General features: G+C 38.3%; 3 protein-coding genes and 1 long non-coding RNA gene across 6 annotated transcripts; 1 reads left to right on the top strand and 3 right to left on the bottom strand.

The window, feature by feature from the left end:
* Window positions 1-484: 484 nt before the first annotated feature.
* Window positions 485-19,048, top strand: LOC141801906 (uncharacterized). Its single transcript, XR_012599443.1, has 4 exons — window positions 485-558; window positions 1,596-1,701; window positions 16,284-16,410; window positions 18,694-19,048. It is a non-coding gene; the product is annotated as an uncharacterized LOC141801906 (long non-coding RNA).
* LOC141802262 (interferon-induced protein 44-like) lies at window positions 2,301-5,559 on the bottom strand. Its single transcript, XM_074685791.1, has 5 exons — window positions 5,551-5,559; window positions 3,646-3,792; window positions 3,362-3,527; window positions 3,158-3,258; window positions 2,301-2,480 (listed from the first exon to the last, which is right to left on the bottom strand). Exons 1-5 carry the CDS (start codon window positions 5,557-5,559, stop codon window positions 2,301-2,303), a joined length of 603 nt encoding a protein of 200 aa, XP_074541892.1.
* Window positions 6,908-11,436, bottom strand: LOC141802261 (interferon-induced protein 44-like). Its single transcript, XM_074685789.1, has 8 exons — window positions 11,421-11,436; window positions 9,865-9,903; window positions 9,737-9,770; window positions 9,341-9,536; window positions 9,011-9,157; window positions 8,752-8,923; window positions 7,775-7,875; window positions 6,908-7,095 (listed from the first exon to the last, which is right to left on the bottom strand). Exons 1-8 carry the CDS (start codon window positions 11,434-11,436, stop codon window positions 6,910-6,912), a joined length of 891 nt encoding a protein of 296 aa, XP_074541890.1. The 3' UTR covers window positions 6,908-6,909.
* Window positions 13,759-16,313, bottom strand: LOC141801905 (claudin-20-like). 3 transcript variants are annotated; one of them, XM_074685228.1, is made up of 3 exons: window positions 16,144-16,313; window positions 15,649-15,708; window positions 13,759-15,503 (listed from the first exon to the last, which is right to left on the bottom strand). In XM_074685228.1, exon 3 carries the CDS (start codon window positions 15,218-15,220, stop codon window positions 14,396-14,398), a length of 825 nt encoding a protein of 274 aa, XP_074541329.1. In that variant the 5' UTR covers window positions 15,221-15,503; window positions 15,649-15,708; window positions 16,144-16,313; the 3' UTR covers window positions 13,759-14,395. The 3 variants fall into 3 exon arrangements, with proteins under 3 accessions (XP_074541329.1, XP_074541330.1, XP_074541328.1); XM_074685229.1 differs by lacking the exon at window positions 16,144-16,313 and adding an exon at window positions 15,903-15,924 and having other exon boundaries at window positions 13,759-15,307; window positions 15,649-15,686; XM_074685227.1 differs by having other exon boundaries at window positions 15,649-16,313.
* Window positions 19,049-19,742: the final 694 nt, after the last annotated feature.

The following is a 19,742-nucleotide window of genomic DNA, read 5'->3' as shown; positions in this document are numbered from 1 at the left end:
GTCTTTCAATCAAATTTAATGGATTTGCAAATGTCTGGTTACTCAGGTACAGCTCAGCATAAATAATGAAAAGGTTTAACTTTCTGACCCGGCAGATCAGAAGTAATTCAAGCTCAAAGACACACTGTTTTTGAGTGTCTGAAATCTGTTATAGTGAGCAATCATGATAGGCTTGTAAAATTATAAGGCAACATCTGTAAGTTTCTGTCTTGGGTCCGGTCATTGTATACTCCAACTAGTCTATTGGGTGCACCTACCGAAAAAGTTTTGGTGCATAGGCAAAAGAGTAGATTAGTTCTACACCAAAGTTCACACATTTAAAAGTTGATCTTTTTACAGGTCAGAACCGGACCGGACTTCTAGTGGGAAGATTTTAGAATTGAAATGCTCACCTTCCTGTCAACAAAGCACAGTCTTGAGGGACGGCCACGCCCATGAATGCAATTTATCGACCATCGACCAATCAGAATCTAGCAGGGGGTGGGCCTTCCAGTGAGGTAACAAACGAGCGTTACCGACTGTGGAGATCCGTGGGCGGAAGGTTGTAAGGAAGCAAAGGTAAAGGTAACGTGGTTAACGATTTTCCAAGTTTAGAGCTGCTACTGTAGCTTTCATGTGATTTCTGATACGTTTTTACGCTTCTATGTTAAAATTCGTTGAAACAAAAGCAGATATGCAGCATTCGTAGCATTTTGAAACAGTAACGATCGCTGCTGTCAGAGGCGGGAATTTCCCTGAGACTTATCCTTACAACTGTAAACGTTAGTGAGAAGCACTTTGAAATCACACACACACACACACACACACACACACACACACACACACACACACACACACACACACACATCTGATAAAATACTGTGGTTAGATGTTGAATATAAAATCTGTTTGATAATGTTAACTTGTAATTTAATCTCCTTATTGAGTCCTAACCCCTAATTTACACATGCAGTGTGAGCGCCACGGTGCGCTGAGCAGCACACTCCATAGCAGGGCAGCACACTCCATGGCAGCTGGGTACGCAAGATCACAGGATCACAAGTTCCTGCAGGAATCATACCCATGACAATGCAATTGCATGGTAATTAATTGCCATTTCAAAATCACTTGGCCCTCCAAAACTTCAGTAATTTCAGTCCATGCCTTCTTCTTTCTGTTGGTGTCCTTTTAGAAAGAATGTGTTGTGTCATATAGAATTATGAAGTTTTTTTTTTTACCTTCAAGAACTTTTCCTTGTTCAAAACGCCAGTTTTCCTCTGGTTCTGACCTACTGATGACTTCTGACCATTTGCCAGTAATGTAGTTTTGATAAACAAGGATGAGATTTAGGATTGGGAACCAGGACATGGTGCTTTATTTTGAAATACGTTCTTTGTGTGAATTAGGGTGTAGTGTCATATTCGGTTGTAGTCTTGGCTCCAAACCAACTTTTACCTACACAAAGTAAAAACTGGATTCAGAGTTTCATCAATTAATATGACTTGTTTACAGTGAAACCTGAATAACTGAAGCTGATACACACATTTAATAACTCACATTTACTCACATTTGTTCTCCCACCCCTACTAACCGGTAATTGTTCTGTTTCTGTTCAGGTATTATATGGTGTCATGGGCATAAAAACAAGTCTCCCGCTCATCTTTCTACATGCAACACGGAGCGCGGTTACACCAATGTGAGTGTGCTACTGGTTCCATCAAGGTAGGTACATTTATTGTCTTTTTTCAACTTAGAGAACTGCCCTTAGTCTGTATTTTTATGTTTGTTTGTTTTTAATTCAGTACTTTTCTGCCATGGTTCCCTATGCAGACTGGTAATGATGATTTTGAGAGAAAATGCAGATCTACTTTCTCAATACATTGCATTTTATTAGGAGCTATTGGAACAGCCATAAAATCATTTGATAAATGAATGGTAAGCATAATAGTTGCCACACAGGCAGGAGAATGCAGTTCAATACAAAGTCATATCTGTCAAACAATCCCTGTGGTACTTAAAAAAGATGTCTGCAGCTTAAAGACATAAATGGAAATAAAACAAGATTAAGTTGATGAAACTCAGTTGAGACTGAGGCTAGTGCTTTACACAAAACTCAAAAACAAGTCACAACAAGCATACCCAGAAATATTTTTGCTTAGCTAGAGCTATTTACTAAAAAGCTGAACAATAACTTGCGATTTCCTGTGGAATTATTGCAGTTTTCACTAAAGCAAGCCAATCAGCATGTACACGTAACATACAGCACAGTTGTAATAGTGCTATTTTCAACAGTGAATCTGTCATTGTGAAGCAGATAAGTCTCAACCTTCTGCCTGAATTCTGCGAAAGCTGATGCAGTCATCTCCAAAATTGATGAGGTTTTCCAGGGAGTTCAGGAGCAGTGAGTCTATGTCATTGTTGAGGTGAACCTCTTCATGGTAGTTTTTCACTGGGAAGATGCAGTTCATTGGAATTCCCACATCTGCGCTGAACTTCTCCATCTGTGTTTATAAAAACAACATTACAGTGCTGATCTGGTTGATTGGACTTGTTGATTAATGTAATTCACAAAGTGTGTCGTCATGGTTTTCTCATTACAGTAAGAGATGCTTGTCACTAGACCCCCCCCCCCCCCCCCTTACGTGAACTGATTGGAGTGTGTTCCTACTCATCAAACCTCTCAATGCAATTTCTACTTGTCTACATTTGCCCTCAAACTTATTCATGTACTAATGACAGAGTAGCTTCGGGAGTAGCTCGTATTTCATTATGTTGCTCAATGGGATTTTAACATGTAGACAGCAGGAGCTGGGAATGAAACCATTCACTCGTGGTCAGTCATATCAAGGTTAGTCAAGAGGCAGCTGCAGTTCAGCTGTAATGGTCGTCTGTCTGTAAAGCTAAGGTTCAGTACAGTGTGCATGACTGGTTGACACTGCACCAACCAGTGTGGAGATGTTGTAATGCTTCATCCTCACAAGGTCACCCTTGCGACCTTATAAAACTTGAGTTTCTTTGCTTGAGGCAGTAACAAGCTCTGAACCTGGACCTGGAAATCCAGAGTTTTCAGGTGGTGTATCATGGCCTGAGATTTTAAGAGATTTGCATTGTAATCACTTTCAACCAGCTACGTACTGCTCTTTTCCTGAAGATGACTTTGATTACTTGTTAAACATACCATGGTCTTCAAGAAATGGGCCCTGTAGACATCCCGTAAGTTTTTTTTAATTTCAGGTTGGACTTCATCAATCTTGGTGAGGATCACAACTTGAGGAATCCCTGACAGAAAAAAACAAACACAAAACTGCTAAGTCCCATTGTTAAACTGAAAGAACAGTAGAGTTAAATAAATTTAAAAAATACAATTAGAATTCTGCATTACCCAGTTCACTTGCTGCTCCTCTAACATCTCGAATCTTCTGTAAAGTAGTTTCTGGGATTACAGGTAAGGTGTCCGCAGGAATGACACAAACCAGAACATGCACTTTGTCGGTCGGAGATCTCACATAGTTTTGATCACCCTCAGACAACTTAGATTCAGGATTGAACTGGGAAACAGGTTTCAACACAGTTAGAGAGGACATGGTGGGAAAATCTATATCCAGTGACACATCATAACAAAGTTATTTTGAGGGAAAATAATCTGAAAATTATCTGTGGCTGTACCTTGTAACCTTCCTTCACGTGTCCCTCCAATGCAAGTTTGATGTCATCCACAAGAACTCCCCTGTCTGAGCTCAGACCCATGATGTCATTGAAAACAAAGGGGTAAAATTTCCCTGTGCCTTTTTTCTGGACCTTGTAGGTTGTGTACTGTGAAAAAAAGATGGAGAAAAGTTACACCTTAGTAAAACATAATCTCTGACATGCTACAACATCAATGGACATGTGACAACCACAGGAACTTTTGTTCAGATATGTTAATGTGTGACTGGCTTGGAACAATTTTAAATTATATGGCAAGCCATGATGTCCAAACTAGAGCCCGACCAATTAATCTGAGGCCGATTATAGCCTGTCACCGATTAATCAACATCGGACAAAATGTAGCCGATTATAAAAAAATTTGCCCCGCGGAGATTCTGTCGCTCCTGTTTCTGTGTGTTGATTAATATAAGGCTACTACACAGCGCCTCACTTTATGATGCCATGCAGGATTAACCTGAGCTTATAAATTCACCAATTATTGTTTTGGTGGAAATAATTTTTTGAAAATGTTTCAATGTATTTTGTTGTAATTGTATTTATTGCATGTTTTGAAAGCAGCGACATTGTTTATATTTATATCATATTGAGTTATTTTAAGGGAAAAATAACTTTACACTGTTAGCTGTACACTGGCTACTTATCATTGTGTCAAAGTGTCATTTTCTGTAGTGTTGTCCCAAAGATATAATTAAATATCTACAGACATATGAGGGGTGTACTCACTTTTGTGAGATACTGCATATCTCACAAAAAGTATGATTAACCTGAAGCAGGATAGAGTCACAACACGAAAGCAAGGCTTTTAGCTCAGGCTAGCTAGTGTTAGTAAAATGAAGATACAAACAATTTGAAGCTCCTATATAATTTGCTCCATGGTTTTGTACTGGATACCAGGATGATTCTCCATCATTGACAGACACTTAAGGCTACTCCAGCAAACATCTTGTATTTAATCTTTGCCATCCTAACACTTTCGACTGTTTAATCTAATGTTTCTTTTGGTAACTAGAAATGCCCAAACATGCACACGTCAATGCGGAAGTGATGCGTGCATTGTGCCTATTTAATTTTAAAAGATTAACAAAAGGCAAAATGATTTTGACAAGGTTCGGGAAAAAAGGACACAACTAGCTGAAGGGCTACTATCCCCAGCATCATAAGCACGGGTTTCATTACCACTGATTAAGTACAACACGTTTACCCTTGTTGTTACTTGTTGCTAGGATAGTTTGCTTGTTTTTAGACACAAATCTCGACATACCTTTTTGGTAAAACAATCACTCTCTATATTTGCTGCCAAGGCATGCGTGTACAGCCTTCCATGAAGGACACTTTGGAGAGAGTTAATAAAGCTGGACTTTCCAGCTCCAACTGGCCCATGAAGAAGAATCCTGATCTCTTGCCCTTCCGTTTCGGGTCTGTATTTCTTTATATGCTCCAGAGCACGCTGGTTGTCTCTGTTTAGGGAAGAATGTGAATTAGTTAATGGACATTGATATCATTTTACAGTTTTCATTCCTGTTGAATGCCCAGAAAAAACAACAGCAGAGAATTAACAGAATGCCAATAAATAAATAATAGGATAGAGAAATATAAATAAAAACGGAGGGAAGAAATAGTTTTGATAAGTTACAGATACATACTCCCAGTTGATTTTCCTCCATGGCTCAGTAAGAACTGACAAATTCATGAAACACATAAGTAAAAGAATTATTTTCATGCATCAACACCTTGTACTTTTCTGTGACAGAGAACTGTGTAGAAAAATGTCTTACGTGGAGATTCAATAGGTTTGGACTTCTCTCCTCCCATATCTGAACAATAAAACCAGTACAGTTAGAGCTCTGCTTTAAATTAATTTACTGTGTTCATCATCGCTTGGTGAAATGATGCTGTGGTGGAAAAGTTAAAAAGTTATTAAACAACATTTGGCCCATTGTTATTTGTTGACTACTGGAGTTACTTCCTGCTTTCACATCTACTGGTAAACAACTTACCTTGTTAACTTCACCACACCCTTAAATTGTCATATCTTGTTTCTTTAGTTAGATAATCTTTAAGTCGTCACAAAAAGGTGAAGTTTGTTTTACAAATCAGTCTAAAACTGGATTCTTTATAACATATTTGTTGTACAATACTGGTTGATGGTTAGTTCAACTTGAACTCATAAATCACAAGTTGTATATTATCAAAAAAATTATATCGTGTATCTACTCAAAGTAATACAAACTAATTTAAGTTGCTCTGAACTAGAATTCTTTAAAGTTTCATGTTTTGATCAGTTATTTTAGACCATACTTTTATTTTGCAGGAAGAGAACAAAAACCAACATCCAAAGATTAATATTTACAGGTTAAAAAAAACTCGTTTTAGCATGGATACCCCCCTTACAAACAAACAAACAAACAAAAAAATCTTCTGTACCTAGGTCGTTGCTGTAGAAAAGTAGAAAAACTGAATGAGCCTCAAACTTGGTGTGTCTTGAACAGTCAGATATTTTCTCCTTTACTTTCAGTTTTTGTGTGGTTATGAAGAACAGCGGTGCTCAAGTGTCTTGTGTGCTGCAAGAGGAAGTGGCTGTGGGGCTATTGGAGTTTCTGCTGATGATTTCAGAGACCTTTATGTTTTGTTTATTTATCTATTGCAAAATAAGAGACAAAGACTCATAAATGTCATTTTACATGTGTTTTACATTGTTCAAGTTTTATGTTTGTGATATATATATATATATATATATATATATATATATATATATATATATATATATATATATATATATGCAAAAAAGCAAAAAAAGTTCAGGTAGACTCCGGCTCAGGTTTTAAAGGGTAAAACATTGTCAACAAGAATAAGGAAGGTGTTGGATGTACCCTGAATACCTGTCATATCTCTTTGATCTTTTTGGTGTTCCCTGTAAGAGACTATTATTTTCCAAAACCAGTTTGTAAATGTAATGTGCATATGACTTTCAAGACATTGTAGATTAAGTTGAGGAAACTTGCAAAAAGGAATCTTGACTGGCGGTTAGTCAGAGTGTAAGACAGGGCAGTCTGGGCCAAGTCAGTTCTGTCAGACTATCACTCCGTCAGAGTTTCAATAGAGAGATGAAAAGAAATCTGGTATTTGGTAGCTTAAAGTTTCTGTTGTGTTTCAGTGCTCTGTTGGAACATATCAGTCTTTAAGGTACAGCAAAGCAAGGACTTGAGAATTTGTAGTGATGTGTTAGTCTAAACACTCGATGTGACTCATGCGGAAGTTAAAGCAATCTTGTCCAAAGTTGATGATGTTTTTCAGCGCACTCAGGATCAGCGAGTCAGCATCATTGTTAAGGTCAATTTCTTCGTAGTAGTTCTTCACAGGGAAGATACAGTTCAATGGGATTCCCACTTCTGCACTGAACTTCTCCATCTGCATTATAAGACAACAAAAACCACAACATTGCAAGTTACAGCACGGTCAAGAACCATCATTTTTGCTAACTACATTGATCCAAAGAGTCTGATCAACTGATGAAATCCTTGTTGTATTTTTTTTCCAAAGAAAAACACAAGGTGGCCTTAGATATGCAGACCATCTAAGTTGGCATTTCAACGTGAAGGAGCAGCGACTGTGCTGTTAACTCCCTATGATTCTAGACCTTGGCAGGCATAATCCATTGAATTCATTGCCTTTTCCAGAGGGCATTAGCAACAACTACAAGGTGATTTACCTCTGACCTACATCATGACAGAGACAGACCTACAAACAACCAGGGCAATGCAGCATGCAGTCACTTAGGGTAACAATTTCCTTCTGATTCAGAGTTAGACTTGAGAGATGCCAATTTAATACCAGCTGCTTCACACCAGGCTGTAGATGCCACAGCTTCTGCTTGAGGTCACCCCCTGGTTGCTCCTTGAGCTCCTTTACATTAAAATCATCAAACCACAAAATCTGTTACAAGTGACAACCCATTTGGAGGTTGATACTTAGTGGGAAAGGAGTGACATTTCTCAAAGGTTGCCAACATAAATCTCACTTTGGTTCTGTACCTGATGACTAAAAGCACAGGAGCCAGCTGTGTTTTTGTGTTACTTGTGAAACATACCATATTCTTGAAGGAAGTGACCCTGTAGACACTCTTTAGATCTTCTTTAATTTCAGGATATGCTTCACCAATCTTGGTTAGGATGACAACTTGAGGAATCCCTGACAGAAGAACAAGCAGTTTTTTTTAAACTCACAGGAATAGGGGAGCTAGAATACCAATCATACATCATACATCAGCATACATAAATCCAATGAAAAAGAAAAATGCAACACAGTAAACAAAGAGCAACAATGGTAGACATCCAGCAATTCGTCTTTTTTGTGATTGGTAGGGATGTGTAACTTTCACATTTGAAACGATACAGTACCAATGCCTGGTACCTGGCATCAGTATTGGTACTCAATGGTACCAATTTTCGGTACTCTTTTGTGATTATGTGGTAAAAAATATAAATTTGTTTAATAATAAAGTCTCATTTTTTCACTTTAATTTATTTATTCTCCAATATATAACCTTGCAATGCTGTGTTCATGTTCAGTATGGAAAAACGCCTACTCTTCCACTCCCTCACAGTCACAAGTATGCATTTAGGTACCTAAACATGGTACCTTTTGGTTTTACGTGAATGGTTTACATGTACTTTTGACTGAATTCGGTCAGTACCTCTAAAGTACCTAATTAGATACCCATCCCTAGTGATTAGCATGTGTCTCTTTGTTACAAAACACAATCAAGCTCTGTTTCAGAGAAGACTGTGTGCTATGAGGAGAAATAAAGCAGCCGCTGTCACACAAGAGGTGACTATTCTCTTGACCAATCAACAGACTGCAGTGTTATTAGCTCCACCTTCTGGGGTCTGATCGGTATGTCTGGCACCCCAACAGAAGGATTCCAAAAAGCGGGACAGTACGGGTTGGTAATCTAGGATCCTGTCCTGGTTTTAGTCAAAGGAAACGTCACAAAATGTGTGCCATATTGAGACAAACCAAACTGAAAGGCTTGATGGAAACAGGACTTTACATTTCTGCTCTCACCCAGTTCACTTGCTGCCCCTCTAACATCTCGAATCTTCTGCAGAGTGCCTGGTGGCATTACAGGTAAAGAGCCCGCAGGAATGACGCAAACCAAAACATGCACTTTGTCGTTGTCGGTCGGAGATCTCACATAGTAGGGATCATCTTCTGACAACTTAGATTCGGGATTGAACTGGGAAACAAAGATGTCAAAATACATTAGCAGTATTACAACAAGCTCTTTGGGGGATACAATCCAGAAAAGTTCCAGTGACTGTACCCTATAACCCTCCTTCACGTGTCCCATCAAGGCCAGTTTGATGTCATCTACAAGAACTCCACCCTGGGGACTAAGACCCATGATGTCATTGAAGACAAAGGGGTAAAAGTTGTCTGGGCCTTCTTTCTGGATCTTATAGGTGGTGTACTGTGAAGACAAGATGGAGTAAAGTCCAGTTTATCATTCTCTGTCTTTTTTTATAAGGCATGAGACAAAAACATAGTTAAATGGAGATGCTCAGAAAACATTTAGTGATGGTACTGGCTTTTGCTTCTCATCTATCGAAAGCTGTGCCAGTTATTTTACACCTCAGGCTGAAACTTCTTTTACCTTTTTGGTAAAACAGCCACTGTGGACATTGGCTGCTAATGCGTGTGCAAACATCCTTCCATGTAGGACACTTTGGACAGAGTTGATAAAACTGGACTTTCCAGCTCCAGATGGCCCGTAAAGAAGAATCCTGATCTGCAGCCCTTCGATGCTGGTTGTGTAGTTGTTTACATACTCCAGAGCTCTCTGTTTTTCTCTGTTTCAGGGAGGATGTGATGCATTAGATCAGTTAATGAGCTTTACTGGAAGATACAGGTTATCAGTTTTCAGTTGGGTGCACAGGTATCACAGAACAATGAGTTTATCACTCAGCCAGGTAGACTCAGTCTACCACAGCGAGCCAACTGATCAGTGAGACTTCTTGAAAGAATTCATATCAGTTTGTTGCAGACTCACTTCCAGTTTATCGTCCTCCATGACTTGAAGGAAACTGACAACAGAACACAGATAAAACGTTATTAAAGTTTTACATTAACAACTGGAAAATTTCCACAACAAGGAACTATGTGCTGGAGGCAACTTACGTGGCGGTTCTTCAAATTTGGACTTTCTTGCTCCCATACCTGGAGGACAAAGATCTCAGAATGTGGGTGTGAGGTTTTATCACTATTTTGAGATCTACAAGGCCTGGCTACTGAAGAAAAGATTTAAAAAGACTCATTCCATACAGCTAAATACCTTTTTAACTATCTTCCCTTACCAACGAGACTGAGAAGCGCCAAGACTAGCACAAGTAGATAACAGAAGAGCTAAGAGAGTTAGCTTCAAGCTAACTCCGTAACACTTCCGAACACTTACAGTATTATATTAATTTCAATGGTTATTTATAGGTTTAAGTTATGAGTCTGGGGCTTTTAACACACATTTTTTAATTTATTATCTATGTATTTATGGTCATTCTTATTGCTGCTTACTCCTCCACAGGTGCCTCAGTATTTATTTACTTTGGTTTTATTTATCATATCTCAATGTCGGATTCATTTTATTCTATTGTTGCACATTGGAAGTTTCGAATCTTGAGTTTTGGGAGAAAGTAAGAGCTGAGCTTTGAGTTAAAATTCTGAAATCTATGACTGAATACAGCTCAGATTTAATTGTGAAAACAAAATTCCTACCAGGTGAAATCTGACCGCACACCAAAATGATACAGCTTGTTTCAAAAGAGCTGTGAAGGCACACATCAAATAAAAAGTCTCAAAGAAATTTAAATGACCATAATTTCTGTCATGAAAGTTCTGCTTTTAAATGATTTTACCAAGTTAAGCTTATCTGGCATGTGTTTTAAGCTTTAGTTTAAAGTTCCTTTCTAAATATTCAAAAAATTAAGAGTCACACCAGTAGGAAGCTTCAATACAAAGACATCTGAGAATTAATGCACCAAAAACTTCATACCTGAGTTGTTCTGGAAGAAGTGATTGAATGAGCCTCAATGTTCCCGTTCATGAAGCCATCAGGTCTGTTGGTGCAACAACCCTTCCTTTCATTTTTTAAAACGTTCTATGTGACAGCTATCTGTCTTAGAATCTAACCATTGCACCAGCACCACATTGCACAACACTTTATCACAGAAAGAAGAATTACTGTTTATCTGCCTGTTCAAATTCCACTGTAGCGGCACTACTCATTCAAAATGAAATATTTCTTCTTTTATCACCACTAGCGACACGCAAAACTTGATCAAGACATCTTAGCTTCTATTACGAAAGAGACCCCAATGATTCAGTGTGAAATCACAGTGAAATGTCCGCCTCTGTGCTTTTCACTTGTAACCAGTGTTGGGTGTAATGGGTTACAAGGTAATGTGTTACAGTAACATATCTACTCTTTTGGGTAAAAAGTAGTGTAACCTGTTACTACTTAAAATATGGTAATGAAGCGTAGTTATTTGGTCACAGTAGTACTTTACCAGTGATGGTTTGACAGCAGATGGTGTGAATCCGCAATAGTTGCCCGCTCTCATTCCACACTGAGGCTGGTACTCGCAATAGCATGCAGAGAGCAGTCAGTCATCATGGAATTATTGTTTTTCTTGTTAAGTGTTCTGTGGCACTTTTCAAAATAAAGAGCACAAGAGAATTACCTGTTATGTGCTCCATAGTAGAACTTTATGAAGGCCTATACACATTTAGGAAATGAGATGGGGTTCTACCTAAAGTCGAGCACCGTAAAAGTAACATAAAAGTAACGAGTAAGATATAGGCTTCTTTTTACAAAGGGTAACGGTAAAGTAAGGGACTACTTTTTCAAGAAGTAAAGTGTAACGAGCAGACACTAGTTTTTAAAAGTAACTTCCCCAACACTGCTTGTAACAAATGAAGACATGGGCTACCAGGCTGAAAACGTCTTTATTTCTGCTTTAAAAATGACGTTCAGTAACAACACATAAGTGCATTTGAAGAAAGCCTCAAGTGGTCACTTGAGGAACTGCAGTTTACAGCACTTCCACACTGGTTCCGTTTTTAACATTGTGGACTACTTTTCAGTCTTTACCTGTCAAAAATCTTTTATTAATCTATCTAATTAAAAAAATATATCACCAGAATTCAAACTGTGTGAGGTTTGATGCAAAGCTAGAAAAGCAGAGATAGTTTGTCCTTGTGCCATGATTTGTTTTTCCCCAGCTGCTTGTGCTGAATGTGTCCTGTTTGTTTCCTGCGTTGAAGCATCACTGTCAGGTCTGACAGTGAGATGTTGCCGCAGAGCTGACGAATCAAATCTATTTTCTCTTCTTAATAGTTTTTTTTCTTCTATTTGGGATGCAGGTTTGGAGCTTTCCTGAGAGGCAGTGTGGGCGTTCAGCTCAGCGTTTTTTTTTTTTTCTCCCGAGAAGTGTCGACAGGTTTGACTGACAGCTCACCTCAGGTTAGAGGACAACCACCCACCAAATGTGGTGTGGATGTTGCCGTCTCCATCAGGCTTTACAGTCACATCCTGAAAATGACTAGATGCCCTTTCATACAGCTGAAGGAGGGTGGGTGGAGGGGAGAGTGTGTGCCGTGTGCATCCAAGCGTGGTGAGAGGATAATGGGAAAGCAAAGAGCATCATTACCTCTCTCCATGCTGCTCTGCACCGCCTCCAACAGCAAGGAAAAGATGGAGCAGGTGCAGTTATTTTGTTGCCTTGGATCTGGACGCCTTCAAATTCAAGGCTGATTTTTTAAAAAAAATCAACAACTTTATTGCTACGGACTCACTCTTTTCACCTAAAGTTAGCTGTAAGCAGCATCTAAAGCAGTGCTCTAAAAAGGTTTTAAAATTCAGTGTAAGGAGCAGAGCCAGTCCAAAGCAGGTATGACAGTAGAGACTGTAAAAGGGGGGAGATTTTGTTTTCAGTTTTTCATCATAGGTCAAATTTTACATAAGGTGAATGACTGAAGTCAGTGCAAAATTCACTTCCAGTCAGCTTCTGGCAGTTGATATCAATCCACAAAGTACTACAGATACAAAAACCCCCCAACTTATTTGGGGTCTTATTTTGGTTTGTTACATCAAGACCATTTTTTCATTGGTTATGATTCACTAAATTTTTAAATCTTCAGGTTTTAACAAGAATTTGTTGATGATAACAACAGAGAGAATGAGGGCCTCAATAAAGTTAAAACATAGTGGTTTTGAAAACAAAATCTAATATTTTTGAGAATAAAGTTTGTAGTTTTAAAATAAAGTTAAATTTACAAGTTTTAAGTCATGTTACAAAAAAAGAGTTATAGTTCTTTTTGTCATAAATGTGCAGCTTAATTCCTGAAATATGGGAAATTTAAATGTAAATTGGAAATTTGGTTCACATAAATAAACAACTTCATTTCTATAATCTTAACTTGTTAATTTAAAACTTATCCCTCTTAGTTTTTGTAACTTTAGCATCTTAAATTTACTTCATTAATCTCATACATTTATGACTTTATTTTCATAAACTTCAGTCCTTTTCCTCATAAATTTGCGACTTCATTTCTTCACTTCATTTGTGTTTTTTCCTCATACTTACAACTTGATCCCCAATGATTTAGAAAGTTTTTTTTTTGTTCTGTTTTTCTAAACTTGATTCGCCTTTAACCATTTTCTAACTTATGAATTTATTCTAAAAGTAACAAACTCACTCTTGTAAACTTATAATTTTTCATTCTTGAAACCCTACTTTATTGTTGGAATTTAAATCTCATTAATATTTGACTTTAACCTAATTTTACTTTTTTAAATCTCAAAATGATTGTTTAAATCTACTTAACGATTGCCCTTATACTCAACCATTGCTAATGCTGAAGTCATAACATGAATTATTTTATATTACAAAAACAAGTTTTTATATTTAAAGTTGCAGTTGTAGCTTTTAAAGTAGTTTATTTTAGGATGAAAAAAAAATGTAATAATGTAGTCACCTTGTAAAAAGGTGAAAAAAAAAACTTGTTTTTCTTGTACTATTTTAGTTTTACTTTGAAACTTTTTGCGTATCACGACTAATGTTATGTTGAGAAAAGAGTTTATGCAAAAAGTTAATCTGTTAAATTACTAGTAGTAATGTTCTGAAAACATTAAAAAATCTACATAATAGAAGTAGTGACATGTAATATGTGGGTCAGTTTTTGGTCTCTTCGTTAAATTTAAGTTTCAGTAACAAAAATCTGAAAGCCTTGTATATTCTTTTGTTTTTGTCTTGGTGTTTCCTTATTGTTTGTTTGGTGAAATCCTGCTCACAGCTGCGGAAAGCTTTGGGCCGGCTCTGCATCAGCACATTTTAATCTCAGACAGCAGACGACATCTGCTGCTGGAAAATGATGGCTTTCAATTTCAGGCTGAGACTTTTTTTCTTTTTTATTACAATCAGCAGGTTCAGCTCTTTGGTGTGTGAAAGCTGCGTCAGTTTTTTCAAAGATTTACAGTGTTTGGTTCCTGGGCTCGGCCCCTGCCGCCTGCTTTTTGTCCTCTTTCTGAGTCGTTCAGCTGAATCCAACGTTAGGTAATTATCCTGCTTTTAAACACCTCCCCCAGCCCGCCGCCCCCTCCCTACGAGTCAGAAAGCTCAGCTGAAAACTCCACATTTTCACTCCGCTGTGAGAGCTACACGTACTCCTGGAGGCTGTAGCTGTCCTTGATGTCTTTAGGAGGCAGTTTTGAGGGAGAGGAGTAGACTCTCGGCTCCTGGTTGGGTTCTGGTCCCTCCTGAGGAGGTTTCTCCTCCTTCACTTTGTCTGTTTGAAGCTTCACTGATTTGTTTTTCCTGTTTTTCGGCTGCACGTGCTCCCGCCTCCGACAGTCATCTCCATACATGACAAGCCTGTCAGGGTCGGGGGCGTAAGGATAGTCCGGTCTTCTTGATCTGCTTCCAGGACATGACATACAAAAAATGACGCCCCCAGCCAGGAGGAAACCAGCGGAGATAAACGTCACGCACAGCGCTCCTCCAGGCTGATATTTACTGCTGTCCGGCAGGTCGGTGGTTAGAAACACGGTGATGACTTCGTTGGTGAACCAGGATGCAGGAACCAAACACAGGAGGCTGGCCAGGATAAAGCACCCCCCTGCAGCGATGGCGGTGTGCCCCTTTGCTCGATGGCTCCCCCCCCAACGAGTACATTTAAGCCCCAGAGAGGCGAGACAAAGTCCAAACGCCGCCACTATGCAGGACAGCACCATGGCGGCCCGAGTGGTCTGCAGATATGCCGGCAGCGACAGCACCGAGTTTTTCATGGTACAGCTGAAGACCCCCGAGCTGTACCACACGCAGTCCATCCACAGACCCTGCATCTGCGAGATGGGGGTCATGACGCTGGACCAGACGTTCATGCTCACCTTCCAATTGGGCAGCAGTGTGGCCACGGTGGCACCGAGGACGCCCAGGAGAGCCAGGGCGAACGCCAGGATCTGAATGGCGGCAGACAGCATGGCTCAGCCCCCTGAGGTCCGGCGGCGGCAGTGGCGTCCTGGGCAGGTCCTGACGGCAGATAATTCCCCAGAACAGGCTCCAGTGGGCTGCAACCAGAGGAGAAATGAGAAGTGAAGTGAGCGTGGGAGCGTGACGAACGCACAGCTGAGGCTGCTGATGGATCTGCGTGGTCCTCCGTGTGTGATCGCCTGCATTAGTTACTCTGCAGCTGATGTGGTGATCATTGACACTCAATTATGTCCATTTAAAGCTGCAGCGTCCCCTGGGTGTTCCTCTTTCTGACTGCAGGAGAAAGCAGCACAGAGAGAGAAAAACTCAGACCTCTGGGAGTAAAGTTATGTCTTCTTTTATCCAACACCAACATCCTGAAAGAGTTTGGGAAAACGACATTCACAGAAAATCCAAAGGAGACCTGAAGTCATCTTACCTGTGTGGAGCGTCTGGCAGCGTCTCTTGAAGTGATTCCTGTTGATGAAGCAGAGGCGAGCTGTGTGAATGAAAACACAGGGTGTGTGTGAACAGCCTCTAACTACCCCTCCGCCTGCTATCTCCTTGGCAACCATACATACAGTTTCATCCCATTCTCATTCTGAAAAAGACGCAGAAGGCATCGCTTTCTTGCTTTCTTTGCACTTCAACCTGATTTAAATTGAGGAACCCTTTTGTAGGAACAAAAGTGACCTGTTCAAGGAGCAGGTTTTTGTTTCCTGAAGGTCACCGCTCAGCTGAAGGAGCCGCAGAGCAGCGTTCTTATCTGATGAGTTGATGGCGGGGTACGACACTGCAGAAATCGCCCTCTTTGACGCCAAACCAGAGGAAAATTACGGCTTTGATTGATTTCTTTAAGTGAGAGATAACAGTCCCAGAAAAGAGTTTTACAAGCGTCTCAAACATAATGGAGCATGAAGGTAAAACTCATTACCGATGATATCTGCTGGTCAGAGTGTTTCGCCCTCAAAACAAGCGACTGACTGATGACGCCTGCGTTTAAAACAGTCGCCATGCACCACCAGGTCGCCACTTTCTTGCTGTTTTTGGTGATAAAACCGCTTCTTTGTCCAGCTGCAGTGGGAATCAAGGTGTCACCCGCCATGTGACTGTGTGAAGAATCGCCCACTGCAACACGGTGATAAGCGTCCACAGCCCGCCCACCCTACGGCTCCCTGTGATGGGACCCTGCAGTCAGTCAGTGAGTTTTTTGCAGCCTGTTATTACCATAATCCTCTAGCCGGGCTCTTATCAGCCCCAGACCTGCACAGACACGAGCAGCTTCCACCAATAAACACACATTTTACACACAGCCAGCCGCCCTGTGGGAAAATACAACATCTAACGTCCCCCGTGTGCGTCAATTCAAACATCAGCATGCTTAATGAATGTTGTCATGTGGAGAGATAAACTCATAACAAATAAGAACAAAGTCAAGATGAGTTTGTTTCCCAGCAGAGACGCTTGGTGGTGAGGTCATGGTGTGCGCAGAATCCGGAGTTACTGCAGCTTTAAAACGAATCCTAATGGAGGTTCAGTGCTGCAGCGACACAAACCAGGATGACAAAGACGCTGTACACGATATAAAATATTGACAAAATATTTTTATCCCAGCTTTTACACACATTCAGTCTGTTTTTAAGAGAAGAAGTCAAAGCAGTCAGATATTCCTAACAAAAGATGAACAATAGCCCTTCAAACTGGTGTTTTCAGCGTCCCTTTAAGGAGCCTCATGACGGAGATTGAGAACCAGATATTTAGATAAAGAATTAATTGGTTTAAACAAAGTAATAGAATTAAGCCTGAAGGTTGAAACCAGTTAGATCTCTCCAGTTTGAATCAGTCACTGATTATTATCAGCTCCATTTAAAGGAACAATTAATAAATTGAATTAGAAGAAGCTGTTTTGAACTCAGAGAGAAGCAGCCTTCATTTTTTAGAAATGCATCTGTTTATCTGTTTCTTATTGATTGAGTTAAACGTTAAGCAGGCCCAGGCAATAGTCCAAACAACAATGATAGTTAAAGTCGTAAATATTTACTTTAAAATCTGTTTTGACATAAAATTGATATATTAAGCCAAGATTACTGGAAACACAATAAGCACTAAGTCTTTGGTTTCAGATTGCGTGTTTAGCTGAATTTATCTGATCCAATTTGATTCAAACAGAATATGTAATATTCTTAGGTACATTATAATTAGTGTAAAATAAAATTAGTGTATATAAAACCTTTTGTTTTTGTTTGTGTTCAATAAAATCCACACTCCCAAAAAAACTAATGAAATGTAAAAACTATGGAAGAAAACAATAAATTTCATTGATTTTTAAAATGAATTAAAAAAATTATTTTTCGGTATCTTGAACCCGGCCTACTGTAAGTAGAAAGGGAAGATATCTTAAGTTTTTATTTATATTCAGCATCATTCCGAGCATGAAGTTACATTAAATGTAATTCAAAAAAATGAGAAATCCGTAGTTTATTTTTGAGCAACTTTTAATTCGTCATATTTTATAAAATGTTTATAAAAGAAGACATCTTTAGTTTGTTACTATCTTTTAACTTAATGTATGACAATTTGACATATTCAAATAAAATGCATAAAGAATCAGAGCAAGGTTAAACAAGAAACACTTAAAAGAATTCTTGCTCTTGTTTTATTGAGTTAAAATACGTAAATTAACCTATGGTTATTGTCCATATATTTAAATGTAATTACGTATGATTAAATTATGTATCTTTAACTGTTTGATACATATTTGAATTATCCTTCATACCTTTGTTGATATTTCATTTTTTTTTCTTTTTTTGTTCTCTCTTTATGTTTTGTTAGAAGAATTCGGTCTATAATAATATTATTAATTTGTTTTTGTATGACCCTCATGTTTTTCTCTTTATTATAATCTTTCTTTATGCTAGTTGAAGGCCGGAGATTTTGTGAAATCAGCTGACTAATTTCATCCTCAAATTTTGTTCCATTCTATTTCTATACTAATCCCGTGGGCAAACAATAAACAAACGCTGACTGTAACTTCTTAATCCTCAGATGTCAGAGCGTCCTTGAATGCACCAGAGTGCTGCAGTATGATTTATAATAATGAAGCCTCTCTATAAAATGTATTACCTATTACACGGCTGACTAACTCTGCCCTGTAATAGATGGCTCTCCTGTCCGTCACATTTTAAATGACTTTTTTTAAATTTACAGAACATAAAGAAAAACTAGTGGCGATGCTTCAGAATGTCTGAAAAAATATGAACAAAAGACAGAAGCAGTATTTACTCTGCAATAATTTACAAAATCTGTTTTTATGACATGATTTTGTTCACCTGCAGGATGCGTATGATGTCAGTGTGATGTGTTTTAGGGCTCTAACGAATAAAAAAGGTGGTATATTCCTTTAAATCCTGTATGTAATAACTCATGTTGTGTTGCTGCAGTGTTCCCGCTCCACATGCTGAACAGTTCATGTTTTTTTTTACAGCTGCTCCTGTTCACTGGTGTGAAACGCAGCCGAGGTCTATTAGTACAAGACTCTGGAGGTTTGACTGGACGCCTGAAGGCAACACGAACGCCGTCCTGCTACTGCTGCAGAGGACAAAATGACAATGTGAAGAACAAACACCATTTCTGTCGTTGTCTGATCACAAGAGGCTGTGAACATTTTTTATTACAACCGTTTTTTTTATTATTTCTTTGCTTCATTATACTTTTTTTTGTTCCCTAAGATTGTAAGGTTATTTTTTATTTTTTTTTAGTTTGAACATTTGATGTAGTGTAATCTTTTTTCTTTGTTTTTTTTCTTCTGCTTATTGCTTTATTTTAGGTTTGTTAGCGGTTCAACCACAATTTTGATACATTTCTATAACTATTTCAATTGTGTCCGGAATTACATTCATTTTTTTTATTCATTGTAAAAGATTTATTTCACCATTATGCTCCTCTTTTTTTTTTGTTCTGAGGCGTTTTTTTTGTCATCCACATAAACATGACACTAACAAAAAAAAATTAACATAAAAACATTGTTTCTTGAATCATTTCAACCTTGTGTTCAGTCATTGAAAATTTCTGTTTATCCAGGTAAACACCTCTAGATTATCTTGTCTTCAGTAAATAAATCAAACTTGATTTGTCAATATTTTTTTCACTTCACAGAAACATTATTTTGTATTTAATATTTCAGTTTTTTGGTTGTATATTTTTAATTGCTGTAATTATTTTATTGTTATTTGTTTTACAATGCATTTTGTTACCTGTATCATAAAGTGCTTTATAAATAACGTTATTATTATTAATATAATTATTATGATTGTTATACACAATATTTTTACTTCTGGTGATGCGTACTTAGTTTTAAGAAACATTCTTTCTGTCATGACATTTTTTTGTGTTCTAAAATTTCATTAGATATTTCCTGCTTTTCAGTATTTTTTTTTCTGTTGAATTAATAATTTTGTAGCATGTACATTGTAGAGTTATTTTTCAAGGCAATGAGATATCAAATGCACAGATCAAGACTTGTATTGTGGTCAA

This window comes from Halichoeres trimaculatus, unplaced genomic scaffold (assembly GCF_033239565.1).
Source record: "Halichoeres trimaculatus isolate MK-OKI-2021-1 unplaced genomic scaffold, fHalTri1.1 fHalTri1_scaffold_13, whole genome shotgun sequence".
Lineage (NCBI taxonomy): Eukaryota > Metazoa > Chordata > Actinopteri > Labriformes > Labridae > Halichoeres > Halichoeres trimaculatus.
Note: the sequence above shows the minus strand (reverse complement) of the source record. Positions and strands in the feature narration are given on the sequence as shown.